General features: G+C 47.1%; 1 protein-coding gene across 1 annotated transcript in view; it reads left to right on the top strand.

The window, feature by feature from the left end:
- The window catches only part of rab22a (RAB22A, member RAS oncogene family), an 83,836-nt gene that overhangs the window by 42,271 nt on the left and 14,124 nt on the right, over positions 1 to 27,441 (top strand). The window contains exons 4-5 of the mRNA XM_038802957.1: positions 21,300 to 21,371; positions 23,039 to 23,145. Of these exons, the coding sequence (XP_038658885.1) occupies positions 21,300 to 21,371; positions 23,039 to 23,145 (179 nt within the window). The remainder of the gene's footprint in view (positions 1 to 21,299; positions 21,372 to 23,038; positions 23,146 to 27,441) is intronic.

Raw genomic sequence — 27,441 nt, 5'->3', positions numbered from 1 at the left:
TCATATCAGCAGAAACTAATAATTATATATGGTGGCACTGTGGTTAGCGCTGCTGCCTCACAGCGCCAAGGACCTGGATTCAATTATGGCCTTGTATAACTGTCTGTGTGGAGTTTGCACTTTCTCCCATGCTTGTGTGGGTTTCCTCCGGGTGCTCCAGTTTTTTTCCCCATAATCCAAAGATGTGCGGGTTAGGTGTATTGGCCATGCTAAATTGCCCCTTAGTGTCCAGAGATGTGCAGGTTAGATTACCTGTTTGGCAGGGGGCTGAGGGCTGAGAAGAGGAGAGGATGGCCTAGGTTAAATATTCTTTCGGAAGGTCGGTGCAGCCTCCAAGGGCCGAATGGCCTCATTTAGCACTGTAGGGATTCCATGATGGTGCCTTTAACATAATAAAACCTATCAAGGCATTTCACAGGAGCATTATCAAAGAAAATGAGATAGCGAGCCACGGACTAGGACAGATGACCAAATGCTTGGTCTAGGAAGCATGTTCTAAAGGAGTGAAGACGTGGGGTTGATGGAGGAAATCCCAGAGTTTAAGGCCTTGGCGTTTGAAGGCACAAGTGTCGAGTGGGAGAACAGTTCAAATCTTGAGCGCTCAGGAAGCCAGAACTCTGAGCACAATTGCCTCTTGAGGCTTGTAGGGCTGGAGGTAATTACCTCCATGGGAAGGGCTACGATCAATGAGGGATTTCAAACTAGGATGACCATTTTAAGCTCTAGCATTGCTTAACCAGGTATCAATATAGATCAGCAAGCAACAGGCGTTGTGGCTGTACAGGACTTGATGTGACGTCAGATATGTGCAGCAGAGTTTTGGATGATAGAAAATGGGAGGCTGACCTCCCAGGTGTGTTGGAATAGTCAAGTTGAAAAGTAACACGGGTATGAATGGGGGTTTCAATAGCAAATGAGCTGAGGCAGTCATAAGAACTAGGAGCAGGAGGCCCCTCAAGCCTGCTCCGCCATTCAATGAGATCATGGCTGATCTTTCGTGTACTCAGCTCCACTTTCCTGCCCGAACACCATAACCCTTTATTCTTCAAAAAATTATCAATCTTTACCTTGAAAACATTTAATGAAGGAGCCCAACATGGTGGAGTCAGACAGTGTTGTAGAGGTGGAAATTGGTCGTCTTAGCATTGGTGTGGATATGTGGTGAGAGACTTAACATTGGGCCAGATTAATTTGCAAATAATTGCCCAGAGAGGGAAGGAAGCAATGACTCGGGTGTGGAGATTGTGATGAAAATAATGGCTTTGATTTTCCCCATGTTTTGTTGAGGAAATTTATGCTCATCCAGTACTGGATGTGAGACAAATATAGAGTAGAAGAGTCAAGAGAGGTGGCAGTGAAGCAGAGCTAGGTGTCCGAATACCTGTGCAAACCATTGCTGTGTTTTCCATTGACAGCAAGCAACAGATGAAAATTAAGAGTTCAAGAATAGATCCGTGGGACACCCAAGACATAGCAGTGCATGAGTAGCAAGAGACTACTTGTCATTAGCGGCTCTGTTATGAAAAGAATTGTTCCTCGTAGGTGTGACTGCCAGACTTCGATTGAGTACTGCCTCATGGAAAACCAAAATTTATTTTAGTGACCATATTTAGTGGGTATATCAACAAGAAGAGTCCAATCAGTGGCCTTGACAGCGATTGCCTGTTTTAGCTTTTAAGGGTTACAACAGCCATCTCTTCACAAATCCAATGGATTTTGGAGTGCCAAAGTCAGAAATTTAGAACCTGGTATTTTTTAATTCCTAAATCGTTTTGTGGTGTGCAGTTCGAATTTAATTTTTAGCATTTGGGGAAAAAGGAAATATTCACTAACTTCTGAAGGATTTCACAATCTTGTTACAACTGACAAAGAAAGAGGGTGGCACAGTAGCGCAGCGGTTGGCACTGCTGCATCACTGTGCTGAGGACCCCAATTCGACCCTGGCCCCGGGTCACTGTCCATGTGGAATTTGCACATTCTTCCAGTATCTGCGTGGGTCTTACCTTCACAACCCAAAGATGTGCAGGGTAGGTGGATTGGCCACGCAAAATTGCCCCTTAATTGGGACAAAAAAAAACTGGGTACTGTAAATTTATTTTTAAAAGCCGACACAGAAAATGTTACTCCTTTGTTCAACTGATTTTTATGAATATTGTGTGTTTATTAGGCATCATTTGAAAGCTGCTAAAGTATTTTAATAAAGGGCTCAAGGGAAAATAGCTGCTGGCATCAGGAACAGAACAGGACAAGTTGTTTCCAGTTTTGTTTGGTCAGAAATGAACTTGCTGTCTCTGTTTTGAATAAAAGAATGGTTTAAGAGCAGCAATGGTTGTGTTGAAAGTAGGTGCGGGAATTGGCAATTTATCGGCATAAGGGTAATCCTCCAATTAATTTTTTAAGGGTAATCTGTATTTTCACTTAATTTACCTGTTTTAGTTGAATATTCATTTAATATGGCTGCATGTCAACAGACAGGTTAATGAGTAATTTTAATTCTAGGCCACTACGAGGTTCACAAGTGAAGCAGGAATGACTTGCTTTCCGATTCCCATCACATTGTGACTTGAACCAGAAAACCACTGGCAGTGGAAAGTTGCAGAAGTGAGATTCAGCCTGCAGCCTTTTATTCTGTTCTCGCCACAACACTCGTATCTATTGCAGTGCCTTGTTTTATTTTCTTTATAGTTTGTGTGACCTTGTGCTCCTACTGTAACATTCTCGCAAGGGCAACTAAAGAAGAAATCATATTATATAATTAGCTCCTGCATGAAGCAGTACTCTTAAGGTAAATTAGTTCTGTCTCCAAGCTGAATTTTTATGCGGAATGGCCCTAGAGGATTGGGTCATCTGAAGTTTTGCGATCTACAATATTTAGAACCTGGGGGGCAGGTGATGTGAACGTGGGAGCAGCTGCGTTTTCCAAACTCTGGCTTCACTTGTCTTTCAATTCTTTTTTTTTTAAATAATTGAGAGTACCCAATTTCTTTTTCCAAATAACGGGCAATTTAGCGTGGGCAATCCACCTAGCCCGCACATCTTTGGGTTGTGGGGGTGAAACCCACGCAGACACGGAGAATGTGCAAACTCTCCAAGACAGTGAGCCAGGGTTGGGATTCGAACCTGGGTCCTCAGCGCCGTAGTCCCAGTGCAAACCACTGCGCCGCTTGCTGCCCTGGTCTTTTAATCCTAATGCACTTTCCATAATTTTTGTTGTTGGGGATATATATCTTGCGTTCTGTCCCTGGTTGATACTGGTCAGAGTTTGGTAATGAATGGCCAAGTTGAATCAGCGAATCCTCTTTTGATTGAGGCAGTCCGAGGTGGCTTGAGTGGAGTCCAACCTGCCGTTGTGGTTTTTCTGGTGAGTGGACCTACATCTCGGCAGTGCAGTATGCATTGGGATGATGACCGCCATTGCGAATGATGTTGTGGATGATGATCTCGGCTTCGTGTGCAGTTTTTTTTGGTGCTTGCTTTGAGCAGCCATGTATTCTTGAGAGAAGGTTTTATGGAGCACATTATATCCAGTCTTTGAGGCCTGTGGTCGGGTGCAGGCCCTAACCATTGGCCTATGCTGTCCTGTACATGATGCTTGTCATGATGGATTGGAGGTGTCTGGCCAGATCGAGACATTTTCCTCCTGCCATCCCAGGCGAAAACCTGAGTTTTGGGCTGCCTGGACATTGGGGTGACAGTGTGGCAGAGGTGAAGACGCTTCATTTGATGGAATCTTTGAGAGGTTCTGTGTGTTGTTCGACGATCCTGTCCTGGTCTTTGCCTTTCCAATCCAATCAACATAGATGTTGGTATTATCCTGCAGTTCATCAATAATTCTGGACTTTATTCCCTTGCGATTATGATTTCATGTTGAGGTCTTTTCTCCTTTCAAAGATGTACGATGTTTGAGCATGAGGGTCGTTTGTTATCCCATTTTATTAAAAGCCATATTGAATAGGTAAAATGATATGTGTTTGTGCACTGTCTAGTCCTTGTTTTTTTATGTGCTGTAATCCTTGCATCCATGAGAAGGCAGTGTATTTTAGACACCCCTTATCTCATTTATAGAGAAGATGAGTGGAGGCACAGTGGGGTTATGGGTGGATGGTTGGTGTGGTAGGGCTAGATTAGTCCTCGCGTGGATTGAAGATAGCCTCGAGTTAGAGCTAATTGTATCAGGTTTTCCTTTTGCTTTTTGTTTTGCTGTTTGTTTGAATTTCTGAGATCCGTATTTGTCTCCTTCGAAGACCTGTGCAAATTATATGTCCTTTCGAGGATTGGGCTTCTTCTGATTCTTTTTTCGTGGTTGGTATTTTTAGGGCTATTGGGTAGGGGAAACGAGTGATGGTGCCCTCTCTTCATCAGGATAAGCAACATGCTGTTATAAGCCTTGATTTGGTTGGTGGGATGCTGTGCTGCACCTGGTTTGGCAATTGTGGTGCAGCGCTGGCTGGGTGGTCTGTGCTGGGGGCCATAAGGGTATTGACTCCTTTGTCTCGAATGTGCTGGACTTGGCCATGTCCAGTGCTGTGATTGATATCCTGTTGCCCTCTTATGCTTGGGATGTTCCTTCTCGAAGGCACTGATTAGGGGCATCCTATTTGCTTGAATACCCTTGGTTTATTGACTCCTGGTGCACAAGGGTTATAGGGTTGAGCAGAGTCCTGTACTGTGGTTGATATTCTCTTTCCTCCCTTATGGTTGGGACATTCCCTTATATGAACGAGCAGCTTTTTCTCCTTTTCATCCTTGGGGGCGGGCGTGCGCCGGAGGAATATAGGCTTATGGTTGTATATTGGTCTTGTATCCCGAGAATCTTTGCTCCTGGTAGCTCTCCCTTCTTTTATCCTATCTTGTTTAATCTGTTGGGAAGCGCTGACTGCACCGACCATTGTCTGATTTTATAGCTGCTGGTCTCTGTCTAAATATGTGGAATGATGATCGTTCTGTACTGCTTGAGGTTGGGATAGTGTGGTGTTGTGTGGTCTATGTGAAACATCTTGTAGAACTAGGGTTCTCATGTATTTTCTTTTCATTTTTCTGTTTTTGTTATGATGGGGTTTAAGAATCCGTGATTGGCTCCTGCAAGGGTACAGATAAGTCAGACAACCGGAGGGAGGGGGTTACTTTGTCATTGGTGCCTCTGGTGTTGCTGGAGTTGAGAGATATATATGTTAGTGCGCGCCTGAACATGGCGTGAAAAAGATTATCCTGAACTCTCGTGGTTTTTGCGCACAACTGGCATGTGGGAAGGTGTGTACCATTTTACCATGTTCTCACGGCTTTATCCTTCTCTCCCTTGTTCTCTGGTGTTGGTATAGGGACAACAAATTGAGTCTAATTATTTTCTTGAGCCAATTATATTGCTGTTCTGTTCCCCTCTGTGCCCATATCTGTTGAGGCTTTCTTTTGTGCTGAGCTGCACTATTCCTGTCATTTTGGGGTTTTAAAAAATATTTTTATTCTCCATTTTCACATTTTCCTTCAAAATTTACATCCCCCAACAAGCAGTAAACAGTAACAAATACAAAGTCATCAACAACAATCCCATCCTCCCACCACCTTGCTAATGTACAGTGCCCTCTTCGCCCGTTTGAAGGCAGCTTGTCAGCTCCACCATAAAGTCCTGATGTACGCTTATACCAGCTCCAGCCCACTGCACCACCCACTTCTGCTTAGCCCAGCACAGGACCTTCTCCTTCACACTGTACCTACGGAAGCACAAAGTCACTACTCTTGGCGGCTCACTCGCCTTTGGTACAGGTCTCCATGACCGATGAGCTCGATCCAGTTCATATCGGGAGGGATCCTCCCCCTCCCCCAATAGTTTTGCCAACATCGCGGCAAAATACTCAAGTCGGCCTGGGTCCTTCCACTCCTTCGGGCAGCCCCACACTCCTCAAATTCTGTCGCCTGGATCTGTTTTCCAGGTCTTCCATTTTGCCTCGCAGATCCTTGTTGATCTCTTATCACCTTGTGCATCTCCTTCCCCATCGAGGTAAGTTTAAAAAAAAATAAATTTAGAGTACCCAATTATTTTTTCCAATTAAGGGGCAATTTAGAGTGGCCAATCTACCTATCCTGCACATCTTTTGGGTTGTGGGGGTGAAACCCACGCAGACACGGGGAGAATGTGCAAACTCCACACAGACAATGGCCCAGGGCCGGGATTCGAACCCAGGTCCTCCGTGCCGTAGGCAGCAATGCTAACCACTGCGCCACCGTGCTGCCCTCCCATCGAGGTAAGTTGATCACTGTGCTGTAATAATGTCCCTTCAGCGCCTCACCTTGCTCCCGCACCTCTGCCACTGCGCTCACCGCAGCCGCCCTCACCGGGGTAATCGCCTCTTCCACCAGCACTTTTAAAACCGCTTTCATCTCCTTCCTCATTGCCTCCATGTGTTTTGTGAACTGCCTTTCGAATTCCACGGCCATCACCTTTTTCAGCCGTAAGCAATGCGGCCTCACCTGTTGCTCCAGTCTCCATTTTCTTTACCGACCCTGCGGTGACTTTTCCACTCCCCGACGGACTTTCAGCTGTTTTCATGGCTGTTTTTTTACTGATCCTCAACATTTCCCTTCCCTGTGCTTTCTCCTGACTTTTACTGCCTTCGCTGCCCCTAGGACCAGGCGTTAACCCCCGACAATGCCGTTCCCGAAGGGGAGCCCTCCAACGCGCAGCTGCCCCCCGTCTGCCGTCACCGGAAGTCCCATTCCTGTCATTTTGTTGCGTTATTTGTTTAAAGTATTTAATAGAAATACTTCATTTTTTTTAAAAATAGAACTAGTTCATAGCTCTTCCTGTTAGGATTGCTGTGGTAAATCTATCTCTCTTCTACTGTCTCTGTGGTTTCCATTGTGGCCTTGTTTACCTGTCGAAAGTTTAGCCTGATATGATTTCAGAGTTTCCCTCTTGGAAGTTTCCACTGAGTTTATTTGCTGCCTTTAGGTGATTAATTGAAGTGAGTCCATGATACTACAAACGAAATCATTGTTTGAAGAAGTTAACCTTTTTTAAAAAACAAAATTCCAATGAAGGGGAATTTAGCATGGCCATCCACCTACCCTGCACATCTTTTTGGGTTGTGGGGGGGGGGGGGTAAGACCCGTGCAGGTATGCGGAGAATGTGCAAACTGCACTCGGACAGTGACCAGGATTGAACCCGGGTCCTCGGTGCCATGAGTTTACCACCCACTTTAATAAGTTAAACAATTGTGGCTGTTTTGTTGATTTCCCCTTGACATTTAAAGAAGTTGCAGTTTAACTGTTAGGAGTGACTCGGGCTGGCAAAGTCAAATGAAAATATAGCTGAACTTGGGTAAGATTACTTGCTCCAGGTGTTGGATAAATCCATCTTTTAATCTCTTGCCAACAAAATTTATTGCATTTAATATAATTGTACAGCTCAAAAGGAAGTGATTTTTTTCAATTATATCTGTGCCAGCGTTATGAAAGTCCTGTCCACTTAGTCTCACTCCCTCAACCTTTCCATAGATGGTGACGTATAAGTCGGCCTTTGAAGCCTCCAAAAATCCATCCAAAAGCACAGGTCGACTTGCACATGAAGTAGAAAATTTGAACCGCTGGTTCGCCACTTTGAAATGGGGGGGAAAAAACACTAGCAGATTAATGTGCCACAGTTTATTGAATTATGCAAGGGTACCTTCAACGACAATCAGGGTGTCTCAAAACTCTCAAATTCATTGTCTTTGGTATTCCAAGCAGAGTTTAGCGAATTTATTTTGAGTCACTTTGGCTGTGGCATCATCATAAGGATACCACTAATGAGATTTGGTGTTTTCACTTCCAAAATCATCCCTCCACCACAAATGCAGGAAGTCGGAAGGTAGTAAAACAGGGACAGAAACAAAAGGCAGTAAGGGGAAAAGTGTAAGGCAGAGGAGCCATAGTCAAAAATCAAAAAGGGTGACAGTACAAGGTACAGTGACTGAGGGGAGCTCAGTGAATAGGCCCAGTAATACTAAAAGGAATAAAACGGGAAGTAAAAACATAAATGGTAAGCGACGCGGCAGGTTGTTACAGGAAGATATGGATTCACCGACGAGGCAAATTAGGAGAAAAGTTAAGAGGAAATATAACTTAGGAGAGGTTACTGATCGAGGTGTTAAGATTCAAAACAGAGGTATAAAAGTATATAAGTGTACTTTACCTGAATGCTCGTAGTATTCGGGATAAGGTAAATAAATGAGTTGATGGCGCAAATCATTGTGAATGACTATGATTTGGTGGCCATTACTGAAACATGGTTAAAGGATGGTCACGACTGGGATTTAAATATCCAAGGGTATCAAACTATTCGGAAGGACAGAGTGGATGGTAAGGGAGGTGGTGTAACTCTGTTATTTAAGGATTACATCCGAGCAATAATAAAGGATGACTTCGGTGCTATGGAGGATAAGATTGAATCCATTTGGGTGGACATCAGGAATAGTAAGGCGAAAAAGTCTGATAGGAGTAGTCTATAGGTCACCAAATAGTAACATTATGGTGGGGCAGGCAATAAACAAAGAAATAACTGATGCATGTAGAAATGGTACAGCAGTTATCATGGGGATTTTAATCTACATGTCGATTGGTTTAACCAGGTAGGTCAAGGCAACCTTGAGAAGGAGTTTATAGAATGTATCCGCGATAGTTTCCTAGAACAGTATGTAATGGAACCTGCGAGGGAACAAGCGGTCCTAGATCTTGTCCTGTGTAATGAGACAGGATTGATTAATGATCTCATAGATAGGGATCCTCTCGGAAGGAGCGATCACAATATGGTGGAATTTAAAATATAGATGGAGGGTGAGAAGGTAAAATCAAACGCTAGTGTTTTGTGCTTAAACAAAGGAGATTACAATGGGATGAGAGAAGAGCTGGCTAAGGTAGACTGGGAGCAAAGACTTTATGGTGTAACAGTGGAGAACCTTCCAAGCAATTTTTCAGTGCTCAGCAAACGTTTATAACAACAAAAAGGAAGGACAGTAGAAAGAGGGAAAATCGACCGTGGCTAGCTAAGGAAATAAGGGAGAGTATCAAATTGAAGGAAAAAGCATACAAAGTGGCAAAGATTAGTGGGAGACTAGAGGACTGGGAAATCTTTCGGGTGCAACAGAAAGCTACTAAAAAAGCTATAAAGAAGAGTAAGATAGAGTATGAGTAAACTTGCTCAGAATATAAAAACAGACAGTAAAAGTTTCTACAGATATATAAAACAAAAAAAGAGTGGCTCAGGTAAATATTGGTCCTTTAGAGGATGAGAAGGGAGTTTTAATTTTTTTTTTTAAATAATTTTTATTGAAATTTTTCGATACTAACATTTACCCCTATTACATTTTAAATTATAACACCACCAGTCCCCCCTGGAAAAACCTCCCCACGCCCCCCCCCGCCCACACCCCCCCCCCCCCCCCCCGCGCTATCAGTCTAGCAACCAAACCGTTTTTCCCTTCCTGCCGATGGCCTCGGGCAGTAATTGCCCGCGACCCCCCGCTGACGTGCTCCCTTCGTTGCTATCTCTCCCCCCCCCCCTCCCTTCCCCCCCCCCCCCCTTTTCTCCCCGGGTTGCTGCTGTTTCGGCCTCCAGTTCCTATCTCTGATCCAGAAAGTCAAGGAAGGGCTGCCACCGCCGGAAGAACCCCTGTACCGACCCTCTCAGGACGAATTTGATTCTTTCCAATTGGATGAAGCTTGCCATGTCGTTTAACCAGGTGTTAACACTTGGTGGCCTTGTGTCCCTCCACTGAATCAAGATCCTTCTCCGAGCTACCAAGGACGCAAAGGCCAATATTCCGGCCTCCCTTGCCTCCTGTACTCCTGGCTCCACCCCAACCCCAAAAATCGCTAGCCCCCACCCTGGTTTGACCCTGGTTCCCACCACTCTCGATACCGTCCCCGCCACCCCCTCCCAGAACTCCTCCAGTGCCGGACACATCCAGAACATATGTGCATGGTTCGCAGAGCTTCCCGAACACCTGACACACCTGTCCTCACCCCCGAAGAACCGACTCATCCTAGTCCCCGTCATATGGGCTCTGTGCAGCACCTTAAATTGGATGAGGCCCAACCTTGCGCACGACGACGACGAATTGACCCTCTCTAGGGCATCCGCCCATGTCCCATCTTCTATCTGCTCTCCCAGCTCCGCTTCCCACTTGTCTTTCAGCTCCTCTATCGGTACCTCCTCCACCTCCTGCATTATTCTGTAGATGTCCGAGACCTTCCCTTCTCCGACCCAGGCCCCTGACAGCACCCTATCACTCGCCCCTCCATCGGGAAGCATGGGGAATCCTTCCACCTGTCGTCTGGCAAATGCCTTCACCTGCAGGTATCTAAACGTGTTCCCCGGGGGGAGTTCAAATTTCTCCTCCAGCTCTCCCAGGCTCGCAAACCTCCCCTCTATGAACATGTCCCTCAGTTGCCTGATGCCCGCCCTGTGCCAGCTCTGGAATCCCCCGCCAGTGTTCCCCGGGACAAATCTGTGGTTCCCTTTCAGTGGCGCCGCCATCAGACCCCCCACTTCCCCCCTGTGTCGCCTCCACTGCCCCCAGATTTTAAGGGTGGCTGCCACTACCGGACTCGTGGTATACCTTGTGGGGGGGAGCGGCCATGGTGCCGTTACTAGCGCCCCCAGGCTTGTATTGCCGCAGGACGCCCTCTCCATACGTTTCCAAGCTGCCCCCTCCCCCTCCATCACCCACTTGCGCACCATCGATGCGTTCGCCGCCCAGTAGTATCCGGAAAGATTGGGTAGCGCTAATCCTCCACTGTCCCTACTCTGTTCCAAGAAAATCCTTCTCACTCTAGGGGTGCCATGCGTCCACACATAGCCCATAATGCTGCTAGTTACCTTCTTGAAGAAGGCCCTGGGGAGGAAGATGGGCAAGCACTGGAACAGAAACAGGAACCTCGGGAGGACCGTCATTTTGACTGACTGCACCCTCCCTGCTAGCGACAGCGGTACCATGTCCCACCTCTTGAACTCCTCCTCCATCTGCTCCACCAGCCTTGAAAAGTTCAGCTTGTGGAGGGTCCCCCAGTTCCTTGCCACCTGCACCCCCAAGTACCTGAAGCTCTTTACTGCTCTCCTAAAGGGGAGCCGCCCAATTCCCTCCCCCTGATCTCCCGGGTGTATCACAAAGACCTCACTTTTACCCACATTTAATTTATATCCCGAAAAGTCCCCAAACTCCGCTAGTATTTCCATTACCTCCGGCATTCCCCCTTCCGGATCCGCCACATACAACAACAAATCATCCGCATAGAGTGATACCCGATGCTCCTCCCCTCCCCTTGTCAGTCCTCTCCAACCCCCTGAACCCCTCAGTGCCATCGCCAACGGTTCGATCGCTAATGCAAATAGTAAGGGGGATAGGGGGCATCCCTGCCTGGTACCTCGATGGAGCCCAAAATACTCCGACCTCCTCCCGTTTGTAACCACACTCGCCATCGGGGCCGAGTACAGCAGCTTCACCCACTTGATAAATCCCTCCCCAAACCCAAACCGTTCCAGCGTCTCCCACAGGTATTCCCACTCCACCCTATCGAATGCCTTCTCCGCATCCAGTGCTACCACTATCTCAGCCTCCCCCTCCACTGCTGGCATCATAATTACATTCAACAGCCTCCGGACATTTGTATTAAGTTGTCGTCCCTTTACGAAACCCGTCTGGTCCTCATGGATTACCCCTGGCACACAATCCTCTATTCTGGTTGCCAGGACCTTTGCCAGCAGTTTGGCATCTACATTCAAGAGGGAGATAGGCCTGTAGGACCCGCACTGTACAGGGTCTTTGTCCCGCTTCAGGATCAAGGAGATCAGGGCCTGTGACATTGTCGGGGGCAGAGCCCCCCCCTCTCGCGCCTCATTGAAGGCTCGTACCAGCACTGGACCCACCAAGTCCACATACTTCTTATAAAATTCCACCGGGAACCCATCCGGCCCCGGCGCCTTCCCCGCCTGCATCTGGCCTATCCCTTTAACTAGTTCCTGCAGCTCTATCGGCGCCCCCAACCCCTCCACCCGTTCCTCCTGGACCTTTGGGAACCTCAATCTATCGAGGAAGTTCTCCATTCCCCCCCTCCTCCTGGGCGGCTCAGACCGGTACAATTCCCTGTAGAAATCCCTGAAGACCCCGTTCACCTCTTGCCCCTTCTGCACTACGTTCCCTCCCTTCTCTCTCACTCCCCCAATCTCTCTGGCTGCATCTCGCTTGCGCAGCTGGTGTGCTAGCATCCTGCTCGCCTTTTCCCCGTACTCATAGACCGCACCCTGTGCCCTTCTCCATTGTGTCTCCGCCTTCCTAGTGGTCAGTAGGTCAAACTGGGCCTGTAAACTGCGCCGCTCCCTCAACAGCCCCTCCTCTGGTGTCTCCGCATATCTCCTGTCCACTTCTATAAGTTCCCCCACCAGTCTCTCCCTTTCCTGCCTCTCCTTCCTTTCTCTGTGTGCCCTTATGGAGATCAGCTCTCCTCTGATCACTGCTTTCAGGGCCTCCCAGACTACCCCCACCTTCACCTCGCCCGTGTCGTTCGTGCCCAGATATCTCTCAATGCCCTTCCGGACCCTTCCGCACACCTCATCGTCCGCCAGCAGCCCCACATCCAGGCGCCACAGCGGGCGCTGGTCCCGTGCTTCCCCCAGTTCTACCTCTACCCAGTGTGGTGCATGGTCCGAGATCGCAATGGCCGAGTACTCCGTGTCCTGCACTCTCGAAATCAGCCCCCTGCTCAGTACACAAAAGTCTATTCTGGAGTACACCCTGTGGACGTGGGAGAAAAAAGAATACTCCCTCGCCCTTGGCCTGCCAAATCTCCAAGGGTCTACCCCCCCCCCATCTGCTCCATGAACCCCCTTAGCACCTCCGCCGCTGCCGGTCTCCTATTCGCCCTGGAACTCGATCTGTCCAGCCCAGGGTCAAGCACTGTGTTGAAGTCCCCCCCCATGATCAGGCCTCCTGCCTCCAGACCCGGAATGAGGCCCAACAGGCGCCTCATAAAACCCGCGTCATCCCAATTCGGGGCATATACATTTACCAGCACCACATTCTCTCCCTGCAGCCTACCCTTCACCATCACGTACCTACCCTCCTTATCTGCTACCATCTGCGCCGCCACGAACGACACCCTCTTTCCCACCAAAATCGCCACCCCCCGGTTCTTTGCGTCCAAGCCTGAGTGGAACACCTGTCCCACCCACCCCCTTCTCAGGCGCACCTGGTCTACTACTCTCAAGTGAGTCTCCTGCAACATTGCCACATCCGCTTGCAGTCCCTTTAGGTGTGAAAAAACCCTTGATCTCTTGACCGGTCCGTTCAGCCCCCTCACATTCCAAGTAATCAACCGGGTCGCAGAGCGACCCGTCCCTTTCCCCTGCCTATTAGCCATGTTCTGTCCCCTGTTCGCCCCGGGTCGACCCTCCCCTTCTAACCCGTTCCCCATGGCGTTGGCCCCCCCCCCCTCTCTCCTCCCGTTCTTCCCTTCCCGTCCTCAGCCTTTCCAGCAGCAACCCGGTATCCCCCCCTAACCCCCCTTCCCCCCCCCCCTTCCCCCCCCCCCCTGGCTAGGACCCCTCCTAGCCGCAGTGTATCCACCATCGTACTCCCGAGAGTCAGCTGGTTTTCGCTGACCCGGCTGCCCCTGCCACACTCCGACTCCTCCCGATGTGGGGGGGGGAGGGGCCTCCCCCCCCCTTGCCATCCCTCCCTGACCCCGCTTCAGCGCGGGAAAAACCGCCATTGCTGGCCACACCCCACTCTTCTCTCCTCCCCCCTCCTCCGTCCCGCGCGCGGGAAACAGGGGAAAGCCCGCGCTTTCGCCCGGCCACACCCTACCCCGCCATCTTCAATTCCACCCCCGTCCCCATCCACACCGATAACAAAGCCCCCTTAAAACGAGAGGAAGAAAAAAGAGAAAAAGAAAACACGCATAACCCACTTGCTCCCCCCCCCCGTCCCGCCTCCCCAACTTAACAATATAACAATATAAATAACAAATCGCAAATAAATACATAAATACATAACTATGCCTGCATAACTAAATAACTAAATAACTACCCAATAATAACGTACTTAACCAACAGTAACCATAACCCTTAAAGAACAGATCAAAAAACAGTAAAAAAGCCCCCCCTACAACAACAATAATTAAGGGAAGTTGGCAACGGGAAGAGACACATAAAAAGGAACAAAGAAACCCCCCATAACACAAGTTTCAAAGAAACCAAACGATCCATCAACTTAAACCAAGTTCCGACCTGGCCTAAGAAAGACATGGGCCACTTGATCAGTCAGGGGTACTCGGGCGGCCTCAACCGCCGGCGTTCCCAAGTTCTAGTTCAGGTCCAGCTTTTCCTCCCGAACAAAAGTCCATGCCTCCTCTGGGGTCTCAAAGTAATGGTGCTGGTCCTTGTAGGTGACCCACAAGCGCGCTGGCTGCAGCATTCCAAACTTGATCCTTTTTGCGTGCAGCACCGCCTTCGTTCGGTTAAACCGGGCCCGCCGCTTTGCCACCTCCGCACTCCAGTCCTGATATATCCGCACCGTCGAATTCTCCCATTTGCTGCTTTTCTCCCTCTTGGCCCACCTCAGCACTTTCTCCCGATCGCAGAAACGCTGGAACCGCACCAGCACCGCCCTCGGGGGCTCGTTTGCCCTAGGCCGCCTAGCCATGACCCGATATGCTTCTTCCAGCTCCAGGGGCGATGGACCGGCCCCCTCTCCCATCAGGGAGCTCAACATCTCCGCTACATATTTCGGGAGATCAGGCCCCTCCAGGCCTTCTGCTAGGCCCAGGATCCTCAAGTTCTTCCGCCTCATTCGCGTGTCCAGCTCCTCAAAGCGGCTCTGCCATTTCAGGTGGAGTGCCTCGTGCACCTCCACCTTTCCCACGAGGACCGTGGCTTCCTCCTCCCTCACCGCCATCTCCTGCTGCAGCTCTCTTATCGACGCCTCTTGGGTCGCCTGGACGACCTTGTGGTCGTCGCGTTCATGGACTCTAAGAGTTCCACTTTCAGCTCCGTAAAACACCGGAGGAGAGCGGCCTGCTGCTCCTCCGCCCATTTTCTCCAATCTTCTAGTGCGCCACCGGCCGCCATTTTGGTCCTCTTCCCCCGCTTTTTTTGGGGAGCTGCTGCCGCTTTTTTTGTCGCCCCTCTCCGAGTACCGACCATCAAGTTGGTCTCACTCTCCTCAGGGAGCCTTCCCCCACCGGGATTCGTCTTTACAGTACCGTCGGGGCCCTCCAATCGGCCCTTAAACACCTTTGTCGCAGGAGCTGCCAAATGTGCGACTTAGCTGGTCATAGCCGCAACCGGAAGTCTCTCCGAGAAGGGAGTTTTAATAATGGGAGTTGAGGAAATGGCTGAGAAACTGAACAGGTTTTTTGGGGTCGGCCTTCACAGTGGAAGACACAAATAACATGCCAGTGACTATGACAGGTGAGGACCTTGAGATGATTGTTATCACTAAGGAGGTAGTGATGGGCAAGCTAATGGGGCTAAAGGAAGACAAGTCTCCTGGTCCTGATGGAATGCATTCCAGAGTGCTAAAAAGAGATGGCTAGGGAAATTGCAAATGTACTAGTGATAATTTACCAAAATTCACTAAACTCTGGGGTGGTCCCGGCAGATTGGAAATTAGCAAAAGTGACACCACTGTTTTTTTAAAAAAAAAGGAGGTAAGCAGAAAGTGGGTAATTATAGGCCAGTGAGCTTAACTTCGGTAATAGAGAAGATGCTGGAATCAATCATCAAAGAAGAAATAGCGAGGCATCTGGATGGAAATTATCCCATTGGGCAGACGCAGCATGGGTTCATAAAAGGCAGGTCATGCCTAACTAATTTAGTGGAAATTTTTGAGGACGTTACCAGAGCGGTCGATAACGGAGAGCCAATGGATGTGGTATATCTGGATTTCCAGAAAGCCTTTGAAAGGTGCCACACAAAAGGTTGCTGCATAAGATAAAGATGCATGGAGTTAAGGGTAAAGTAGTAGCATGGATAGAGGATTGGTTAATTAATAGAAAGTAAAGAGTGGGGATTAATGGGTGTTTCTCTGGTTGGCAATCAGTAGCTAGTGGTGTCCCTCAGGGATCAGCGTTGGGCCCACAATTGTTCACAATTTACATAGATGGTTTGAAGTTGGGGACCAAGGGCAATGTGTCCAAGTTTGCAGCCGACACTAAGATGAGTGGTAAAGCAAAAAGTGCAGAAACCGGAAGTCTGCAGAGGGATTTGGATAGGTTAGGCGAATGGGCTAGGGTCTGGCAGATGGAATACAATGTTGACAAATGTGAAGTTATCCATTTTGGTAGGAATAACAGCAAAAGGGATTATTATTTAAAGGATAAAATATTAAAACATGCCGCTGTTCAGAGAGACCAAGGTGTGCTAGTGCATGAGTCGCAAAAAGTTGGTTTACAGGTGATTAAGAAAGTGAATGGAATTTTGTCCTTCATTGCTAGAGGGATGGAGTTTAAGACTAGGGAGGTTATGCTGCAATTGTATACGGTGTTGGTGAGGCCACACCTGGAGTATTGTGTTCAGTTTTGGTCTCCTAACCTGAGAAAGGACATACTGGCACTGGAGGGTGTGCAAAGGAGATTCACTAGGTTAATCCCAGAGCTGAAGGGGTTGGATTATGAGGAGAGGTTGAGTAGACTGGGACTGTACTCATTGGAATTTAGAAGGATGAGGGGGGATCTTATAGAAACATATAAAATTATGAAGGAAATAGATAGGATAGATGCGGGCAGGTTGTTTCCACTGGCGGGTGAAAGCAGAACTAGGGGGCATAGCCTCAAAATAAGGGGAAGTAGATTTAGGACTGAGTTTAGGAGGAACTTCTTCACCCAAAGGGTTGTGAATCTATGGAATTCCTTGCCCAATGAAGCAGTTGAGGCTCCTCCATTAAATGTTTTTAAGATAAAGATAGTTTTTTGAAGAATAAAGGGATTAAGGGTTATGGTGTTAAGGCTGGAAAGTGTCATGAAAGGTGCTATTTAAATGTAAGCTCTGCTTTCTTTGCCTTAATTTTCAGATGACCTGTAATATATTTACCTCCAGGTTAAGCTATTCTTCTCCCTGGCCAATCTGGAGTCACAGTCACATTATTCTCTCAACTCTCAGTGGCTAGAGTCAAGAATATAACATTAGAAATAGATGCAGGAGTAGACTAGGCAGGCCCTCAAGCATGCTTAGCCATTCAATACAATCTTGACTGATTTTCTATCTGCCTGTTCCCATATCATTTGATTCTCTTGAGAGACAGGAATACACACAATCCTCCTTACAACTTGCATTTCCATCTGGTTTTATGTCATCAACAAACTTGGGTACATTACTCTGTCTCTTTCGCTAAATCTGTCTTTATCTAAATTATTAATATGGATTGCAAAATGACTGAGATCCCTACAGTAATCCTTGCAGCTCTGCACTAGCAACAACCTGTCAACCTGAAAATGTCCCATCCATGCCTGCTCTGCTTATTGTTTGTTGATCAATCCTCAATATATGTTCATGAGCTGTGAGCTTGCATATTAATTATGAGCTGACTGGTCTGTGGGTAACAAATTTGACTCCGCCCTTTGCCTAGTAAACAACTAAGGAACAGCTTCAATAAGAAGGATCCCTCCCATTCTTTCCTTCCTCTTTTAGTCAACGTTGAAAGTGTGTATGTGTCAGTGTTTACTTTGGCATCATAGTCCTCTTTATTTCTCCATTCTCTTCTAAATCCAAAATTATTTTTAATTTTGCAATGCCAAATGAACTGGGAGATAGGGCTAATTGCAAGGCCTGTGCACCAGAGAGAGTCCAGAATAGTTGGCAGGATTTATAATCTGCAGTAACCTTTCGTCCTGTGACTGGTAGCTAAATGTACGGACGTCTTTGTTGCTTACTCACTAAAAACACCATGGCCCAGATCTCCTGATGCTGTCGGCTCAGTGGAACCATTGAACCAATGGTGACCATAAATTAATTCCAGTGTATTTCTCGCCTTGGATTTTTTTCCACACTTTTGGGAATCACTTTCTGATATTCCATTCATTTCTTTTCTCATGCTTAAAGTATTCTCTCCTTTACTGGGCTTTACGTTTGCTTAGTTCGCTGTAAAATAATTTGAATGGTAAGGTCAAGCATAAATGCATCCCCTAGAAATAACCTCATGCTTTTGTTGTGCAGCAAGACGATGATGCGGATAGCATTTTAAAACTGGTTTTAGTGATGATTGGAAGAAAAATGTCGCTCAGGGCCACAAGAAGGCTCCCTGCTCCTTGAATTGTACAGTCTGATCATGAGCAACTACCTAAACTGAAACATGTGGGCATGATCTTGGTTGAATGCATTCTCAGAACTAGCATGAAAAAAATTATCTAGTGTCTTTCATGTCCTCGGGACATCCCAAAGGTTCTTTACAACCAATGAAATACTTTTGAAGTGTAGTCATTCTTGCAGGAAGTGTGGGAAAAATGTTGCACACAGGGCGTTCTCACAAGCAGCATTGTTATAATGACCAGACGAAGTGATGTTAGTTGAGTGGTCAATATTGACTGGGACACTGGAGAGAGCTCTTCTCCAGAATACTACCATGGTCACCCGAAGGGACAGACAAGGCCTTGGTTTAATATCTCATCCAAAAGACCACTGCTCTGACAATTCAGCCCTTCAGGACATGTGCATCTGTTTTGTTGGTGTCAGTGTGTGGTCTTGCTAACAGGAACGGGCAATATTTTTCTTTCTAAAAAGGCACTGGTATTTGCAGTGCCAATGAGCCACACAGATGGAAATCTAAACCAGCACTGTAACAAATTACTAAAATACACAATCTCTGGATCATTGATGGAGTGGGAAATTTATGGGAAATTTCATGTCTGACTCAATTATCCTGGAATTTTGTTCTAAGCTGCAGCCATTTCTCCAGGTCTCTTGCCAAAGCTGTTTCTTGAAGTTTCTGGCAATCCTTCTTTCAAACTACCGCCTTGGAAGATTCTATTTCTCCCTCATTAGGATCATTTTGCTTTCATATGACTTTAATTTTCATCATCTTTGAATTGAATGAAAATGAGGCATTTGTTGCTCCAGACAGTTCCTTTGTAACTTGGAAAAAATCCCTCTCTCTGCCTGTTTCTCAGTCTTTTTGACTCTTCGACTGTCTTTCCCTCTCTCACGGTCCCTGTCATTAAACAGTTAGATTTGTATTGGAAGTTCAAATGTTAAAGCCCAAATCAAGCCCAACTTGGGGGCAGCAGGGTAGCATGGTGGTTAGCATAAATGCTTCACAGCTCCAGGGTCCCAGGTTCGATTCCCGGCTGGGTCACTGTCTGTGTGGAGTCTGCACGTCCTCCCCGTGTGTGCGTGGGTTTCCTCCGGGTGCTCCGGTTTCCTCCCACAGTCCAAAGATGTGCGGGTTAGGTGGAATGGCCATGCTAAATTGCCCATAGTGTCCTAATAAAAGTAAGGTTAAGGGGGGGGTTGTTGGGTTACGGGTATAGGGTGGATACGTGGGTTTGAGAGGGGTGATCATGGCTCGGCACAACATTGAGGGCTGAAGGGCCTGTTCTGTGCTGTACTGTTCTATGTTCTATGTTCTATGCCACAAGCACATCCACTTCTCGTTTTTACAATTTGAACCCTTTAACAAGACTGGATGCCTTCATTTTTAAGACAGGTTTTATTTATTACTGATGTTTCATGTGTTTCCCAGCCATCGTGAAATCTGACAGGTAAAAGGGAGCAAGAAAGGCTAAATCCATAAAGTAAGTGTAATTACAGTGCTTGTGAGCTGGGAGGTGTGGCAGTGTTTCCTCCGGTTCAGCAAGCTTGTTCTGTAAATAATGTCACTGCCACCTATATGATTGGCATCCCTTGTTAGAATCATGCCCAAGCAAAAATCAGACCCATGCTCGTGTTCTCTCCTCTGTCAGTCTGTCTCTGGTCTCCCTCTCTCTGCCTTTCTGGTCTCCCTCTCTCTGCCTTTCTGGTCTCCCTCTCTCTGCCTGTCTCCCATTTAACTATTTCTAAAAGCTCTGCTCCTGCTCTACCTGAACTACGAATCTCTGATCCGGAGCATTGCTACAATCAGACATCCATTTGGCTCTTCAAGCCTATTTAACCATTGTTCTACAATCGTTGCTGAACTGTATGCTATCTCATTTTATCCACCTCTGTCTGAATCCCTTGCCTAATAAAAATATGCCACGGTGTTTTTTTTTTAATTTTAATTATCAGAATTTGGGTGGGGAGGTGGTGGCTTCTTCCCCGTTTCATATGCTTCCTCACATTGACACTGAGGCCACATGATCCATCTCCAAATTGGTGCAGAATGTAACTCCTGCCAGGAATCCCCCACACACCTCACATAGCTTATTGCCACACTTGCAGGTCAGCTTCTATTTCCAATTTTGGTGTGAATTTATCCTGTAATTACAATGTTTGTATGAATAGACTTACTTCACAATGCTCCAGGTGCTCCATAAATGAACCTGCAGAGAGCTTGGTTTACTCTGATTAGGACTTTTTTGAACTGACATCATAGAAATCATAGAATTTACAGTGCAGAAGGAGACCATTTGGCCCATCGAGTCTGCACTGGCCCTCACAAGGAGCATCTGACTGAAGCCCGCAACTCCCACCGAAGTGGACACTAAGGGCAATTTGGCATGGCCAATCCACTTAACCCGCACATCTTTGGACTGTTGGTGGAAACCGGAGCACCCGGAGGAAACCCATGCAAACGTGGGGAGAACGTGCAGACTCCGCACAGACAGTGACCCAGCAGGGTATCGAACCTGGGATCCTGGAGCTGTAAAGCAACTGTGCTACCCACTATGGTACCGTGCTGCCCACCTCACTGCGATCGTGAGGAAAGGGAATCGGACCTTAGGATGACTACGGTTGAACATTACTGACAAAGTGCTGCAGTGTAGTCTCACAGATGAGCTATTAAACCAAGGCTCTGTTTGCCCTCTTGGTTCTAAAAATATTCTACAGCAGTATTAAAAAGGAGTGGAGTTCTCCTCCGTGTCCAGGACAATATTTATCCATCAATAACCTCCCAAAACAGATGATTAGTCATTCATTCCATCGCTGTTTGTGGGACCTAACTGCACAGATTGATTGCCATGACAGCAGCAGTGAGTTGACTTTAAAAGCAATGAATTAACTGTGCATTGTTTTGGGAGTATGGGTGGTGTAAAGGTTGAATCTTGAATCTGAATGCAAGTTAGTTTTCTTTCCATGGTCTTGGAGTGTTTAATTCACCTGTTGATTTAACTATTTTTCCATTCTTCCCCTGAACAGTTCCGTGCATTAGCTCCAATGTACTATCGCGGATCAGCTGCCGCTGTCATTGTGTATGATATCACAAAAGAGGTAAGAAATCGTGCTTGCTGACCAATCATCTCCATAATGGGAATTAGTACATCGAGGAATGCTCAAAGTTTCTGAAAATTGTAATATTTAAATATTTTGGAATATTAAAGACTGACATTCTCATTTCTCACCAACTGAATTTTAAAACCATCTCGTGTCACTTCAAGTTTAAACTCTCCACCCTCATTCCGTTCCTTGCTACACTGATTGCTCAGACTGGGTAGTTTATTGAGCCAATGTTTTGTGATTTTGGTAAGAGGCAAGTGGTGAAAATTGTTGGAATTGTATTCTTGATTCTACTGAAAGGAAAGTTTATTTTTGGGAAACTTGACTGGAACAGCCAATGGATATTACTGTACTGTAATGTGGGTAATGTTTTATTCAATGATTCCACAGTTAAAGATATAGCTCTACATGAATGAATCAGCTGCTCGTTTGGAATTAAATATTGTAGTTCCTTCTGTAAATGCCACACAGTACCATGTTGAACTATCGATCCAGTCGCCTAGAGATTCAACTTGATGTGAATTCCTTCATGTATGAGGCTTTCCTCCCTCGCCAATCTGTATGATGGAACATGTCCAACATCTTCAGAGGAGCTGGTGGAATAAGTTCCAGGAAAAAAATAATTACACAATTTGGGAAATGTCATGGGAATGTCACTTTGAGAAATGTTTGTCTTCTCAAGTAGCTGCAGTGATGTCAGTGTGTGGGTGGAGCTGGGCACTGGCTCTGCTTTTTACTTTCGTTTTGAGCTGGAAGCTGTTTTTGGCTCTGGGTTTTAGTTTAGTTTTCAGTTGGAGAGCTGCATTCAAATCAAGGAGGTGTATTTTGGTCACTGTATGATAAAGAATGTCTCCAGATCACTTGATGATTTCCAAGTAATACCTGTTTCTGTAAGGAATGCAAACCTACTATCTTTGTTAAAAAGGGTTGACTTATGGATGTTGTTAGGAAAGTTACTATGGGTTACCTAGAGAGTACTGTATCTTTGGGGGGTGGGGGATATCAGTGTTGGTAGTTGATCAGATGTTTACTGTGTGTTTACAAAATGTTAACTGGATTCATAGAATAAACATTGGTTTGTTTAAAAATACTTTAGATCTCTGTATCACACCTGTAAAGTGGGACCCACTGATCCCCAGAACCAAAATTATTAAAAGTTGTGGGTCAGGTGAACTCCATGATATAGTTTGGTGTTCTCTTAAACCCTGGCCCATAATAGAAAAGACAATTCCAATCCATATGGCTGGTCCCAGTGAGGTGTCTTGACTTTCCAGTAAAGGCAACAGGCAAGCTTCAGCCTCCAACATGTTTTCCTTGTCGGGAACAATGCAATGCATGACAGCTGTAGCATGCTGAACCGTGGCTGGAATTAAAAAGAAAATCCGAGGACCATTTGCCTGCAGCTCGTCAGCAGGTGCCAGGAGAATCTCTCGTGGGCAATTAATGCAGCCACACAAATGGGGGGGAAAGAAAAAATGACTTTGTCCCTTATCAGGTTGATTACTTTAAATACAGTTAATGCCACTGGGTGGGTAAGCAGTATATTTGGAAATGTAGAAACTGAATTGAACATTGGTTGCTTTTTCGCTGTGTGCAACATGTTTCCTGTAGCTTCCAGCGTACTTTTCTCCATTAATTACTCTGATCATTCTTTTGTCCAGGAGACGTTGCAAACATTGAAGAACTGGGTGAAGGAACTGCGACAACACGGGCCTCCAAATATCGTGGTGGCAATTGCAGGAAACAAATGTGATCTTACTGATGCCAGGTATTACAGCACTGTGTTGGAGTTTGGGTCAAACGTGAGAGCGTGTTTTCATATTTGATAACCAATTGATTTTTAAGTGCATCAAGCATTGCGCTTAGGTTGATAAAATACTTGCCACAAAGCAAACGTTTGCCTCAGTTGTGCTATCTGAGGAGGTGACTGGGCCAGAGCCTGGGAAATGAGGAACAAAAAGAAATACTAATTTCAGGCCTGCGCGCACTCTCACAAGTTTACAGCTGGGGGGGGTTTCAGTATTAACTTTCAGTATTAATGGGGATTGTTTCAAAAACCTACTACTACCATCTTTTATAGCATCTTTTCTGCACAATGACCACCTTCTTCTCCCCCCCCCCCCTTCCCCCGTAAGTTCTTCAGTGGAATGCAAAATTATAGTACAATTTCCAGATAATAAATAACAGATGAAGTAATTAATGACTTGGGCAGCAAATATATCCAAGTTTCCTGAAAATACAAAACAGGGTGGGAAGGTAACCTGTGAGGGAGACATCACAGATATGCAAAAGGGTAGGGACATTTTTAGTGACTGAGGAAGAAGGTGACAGATGGAGTACAATGTGACTAATTATGGGGTTATTTATTGATAGGTAGATTAAAGAAAGCAAATATTTTTAAATGGTGAGAAACTATTGAATGGTCCAGTGCCTCCAAGGTCAGAAAGCCCTCCTGGATGAATAGGTCCCCAAAATTCTCAATCCCTGCCCGCTGCCATCTCTTAAAGCCCCCTTCCAGCCCCTCGGGGGCAAACCGTTGGTTGTCACACATCGGTGACCGCACTGATGCCCCCTTCAATCTCATGTGCTGCCTCCATTGCCCCCACACCCTCGGGGCCACCACCACAGGGCTTGTAGAATACCGAGTCGGCGGAAAAGGCAGAGCCGCTGTTAGTAAAGCCTCAAAACCTGTACCTTTGTAGGATGCCACTTCCAAACCGACCCCTCTCCACTCCCCACTTCCGGACCATCGATATGTTGACCGCCCAGTAATAGTTAATAAAGCTCGGAAGGGCCAAGCCCTCCTCTCTGTAACCCCCATTCCAGGAGTGCCTTCTTTACTCTTGGGGTTTTACCCACCCACACAAATCCCAAGATCGGCACGTTCATTTTCCTGAAAAAAGCCTTTGGGACAAAAATCGGACGGCATTGAAAAAAGAGCAGTCTCGGAAGGACCGTAATTTTCACCATCTGGACCCTCCCTGCCAGCGGGAGCATGACCCATCTGCAGAAGTCCCTTTTCATTTGATCGCCCGCTCTACCCAGATTTAGCTGATGAAGCTGCCCCCAATCCTTAGCCAATTGAATTCCCAGATATCTAAAACTCCTCTCAGCCACTTTAAAAGGTAACTCCTTCAGTGTCCTTTGCTGCCCCTGTGCCTGGATCACAAGCATCTCACTCTTTCCCATATTTAACTTGTAACCTGAAAATTCTCCCAGTATCTTCATGATTTTGGCGGCCGCCCCCCCCCCCCCCCCCCCCCCCCCGGGTCTGTGACATAGAGCAGCAAGTTGTGGCCAGGGCAAACAGTAATGGGGAGAGCGGGCATTCCTGCCTTGTCCCCTACAGAGACTAAAATATTCTGACTCGTTTGGTTCTTACATTTGCCACCGGAGCCTGATATAACAGCCGTCCCAATCCCCAAATCCCTGCCCAAACCTGCCTAAAATATCCCATAGGTACTTCCACGTCACCCAGCTGAAAGCCTTCCTGCGTCCGTGGCTACTGCCACTTCAACATCGTGCCCCTCAGCTGGCTTCATTATAACATTAAGAAGCCATCTAATATTGGACGTCAGGTGCCTTCCTTTCACAAATCCCATCTGATCCTCCCCGATTACCTCCGGGACACAGTCCTCTATTCGGGTGGCCAAGATGTTTGCCAGCAGTTTAGCATCCACATTCGAAAGGGAAATTGACCTGTATGAAAAATGAAAATCGCTTATTGTCACAAGTAGGCTTCAATGAAGTTACTGTGAAAAGCCCCTAGTCGCCACATTCTGGCACCTGTCCGGGGAGGCTGGTACGGGAATCGAACCGTGCTGCTGGCCTGCTTGGTCTGCTTTAAAAGCCAGCGATTTAGCCCAGTGAGCTAAACCAGCCCCAGCTCCACAGCTCTCTGGGCCCATATCTCAGCATGAGGGAGATTGATGCCTGTGATAGCATTGGGGGAAGTACTCCCAGCTCCTTGGACTCGTTAAAATCCTTGACCAGAAGTGGCCCCAGTAGCCCAGAAAACATTGTATAAAATTCCACTGGGAATCCATCAGGTCCCAGGGCCTTGGCCGATTGCATCATCCCCAATCCATCTATCACCTCCCTGAGCCCAATTGGGCCCCCCAGGACTTCCACCAGCTCCTCATCTACATAGAACATACAGTGCAGGAGGAGGCCATTCGGCCCATCGAGTCTGCACCGACCCACTTAAGCCCTCACTTCCACCCTATCCCTGTAACCCAATAACCTCTCCTAATCTTTAGGGGCCGTTTAGCACAGAGCTAAATCGCTGGCTTTGAAAGCAGACCAAGGCAGGCCAGCAGCACGGTTCAATTCCCGTACCAGCCTACCCGAACTGGCGCTGGAATGTGGCGACCAGGGGCTTTTCACAGTAACTTCATTTGAAGCCTACTTGTGACAAGCGATTTTCATTTCATTTCATTTTGGTCACTAAGGGCAATTTATCATGGCCAATCCACCTAACCTGCACATCTTTGGACTGTGGGGGAAACTGGAGCACCTGCAGGAAATCCACACAGACACTGGGAGAACGTGCAGATTTCGCACAGACAGTGACCCAGCTGAGAACCGAACCTGGGACCCTGGAGCTGTGAAGCCACAGTGTTATCCACTTGTGGTACCTTGCTACCTTTGGGAACTCTAGCCTCTCCAGGAATTGATTCATACCCTCCTCCCCAACCTGGGGATTCGACTAATATATAGTCAACTATAGAATTCACAGAACAGGTCGTTAACTGCCCCGGGCCCATCACTACCTTCCCCCTCATATCCTTTTATTTTCACTATTTCTCTTGCCACCTCCCGCTTCCTCACCTGATGCGCCAGCATCCTGCTCGCCTTCTCCCCACATTCATATATTGCCCCTTGTACCTTCCTCAGCTGTCCCGCCGCCTTTCCTGTGGAAAGGAGCCCAAATTCCATTTGGAGTCTCTGACGCTCCTTCAGGAGCTCCTCATTCGCAAACTCCGCATATCTCCTGTCCACTTGTAAGCTCTCCTACCAACCTGTCCAGCTCCGCCCGTTCAGTCTTCTCCCTATGGGCCCGAATTGAAATACATTCCCCTCTAATACCCACCTTCAATGCCTCCCACACCACCCCATGTTGTCGTTCTTTATATACCCTCGAATGGCTTCCCTCACTCGCTCACAGATCCCGTTGTCCGCTAGCAGCCCTACATCTAATCTCCACTGCGGGCGCTGGGACTTTCCTGTGCTTACCCACAAGTCTATCCAATGTAGCGCGTGGTCTGGCACCACAATTGCTGAGTACTCGGTGCCCTCCATCCCCGCCAACAGTGTTTTATCCAGTACAAAGAAATCTATCCTGGAGTATGCCTTGTGCACATGAAAGTAGAATGAATATTCCTTGCTCCGTGGCCTCTCGAATCTCCACGGATCAATCCCTCCAATGCGCTCCATGAACTCCCGCAGTTCTTTCACCATTGCTGATACCTTCCCTGACCTAGAACCTGACCGGTCCATTCTCTGATCTCGGACCATGTTGAAGTCACCCCCCATAACCAATCAGTGTGAGTCAAGGTCCTAGCACCTTCCCGATAAACGTGACATCATCCAATTTGGGGCATATATGTTTACCAACACCACTGCCATTCCCTCCAGTTTCCCGCTAACCATAATAAGTCTGCCTCCTGGGTCTGCCTCTTGTCTTCCCTACTTCAAATGCCACCCTTTTGTTAATCAGGATGGCCACCCCCTTTGTTTCAAAGTCCAGTCCCAAATGGGATACCTGTCCGACCCATCCCTTCAGTCTAATTTGGTCTCCCAGCTTCAAGTGTGTCTCCATTCCATTTAAAATTGTGGAGCTTCATTTCTGTGCCTTACTGAAATCAATTGGAGAAAATTGCTTATGGGCAGTTTGACACTCCTTTTTGTGTGCTCTGTAAAAAAACTATGGTTCCTTAAGTAAGTTAGAAGAGTTTCCTGAGGCTGACCCAGTTTCTTTACAGATTGGTTAAATAAATGTATACAATGTGTGACAGGCATATCATAATTTCTGTATTGATACTAGCAGATCTCCTATGGCATT

This window comes from Scyliorhinus canicula, chromosome 7 (assembly GCF_902713615.1).
Source record: "Scyliorhinus canicula chromosome 7, sScyCan1.1, whole genome shotgun sequence".
Lineage (NCBI taxonomy): Eukaryota > Metazoa > Chordata > Chondrichthyes > Carcharhiniformes > Scyliorhinidae > Scyliorhinus > Scyliorhinus canicula.
The sequence above is the reverse complement of the archived record's forward strand: the minus strand, read 5'-3'. Positions and strand labels throughout refer to the sequence as shown.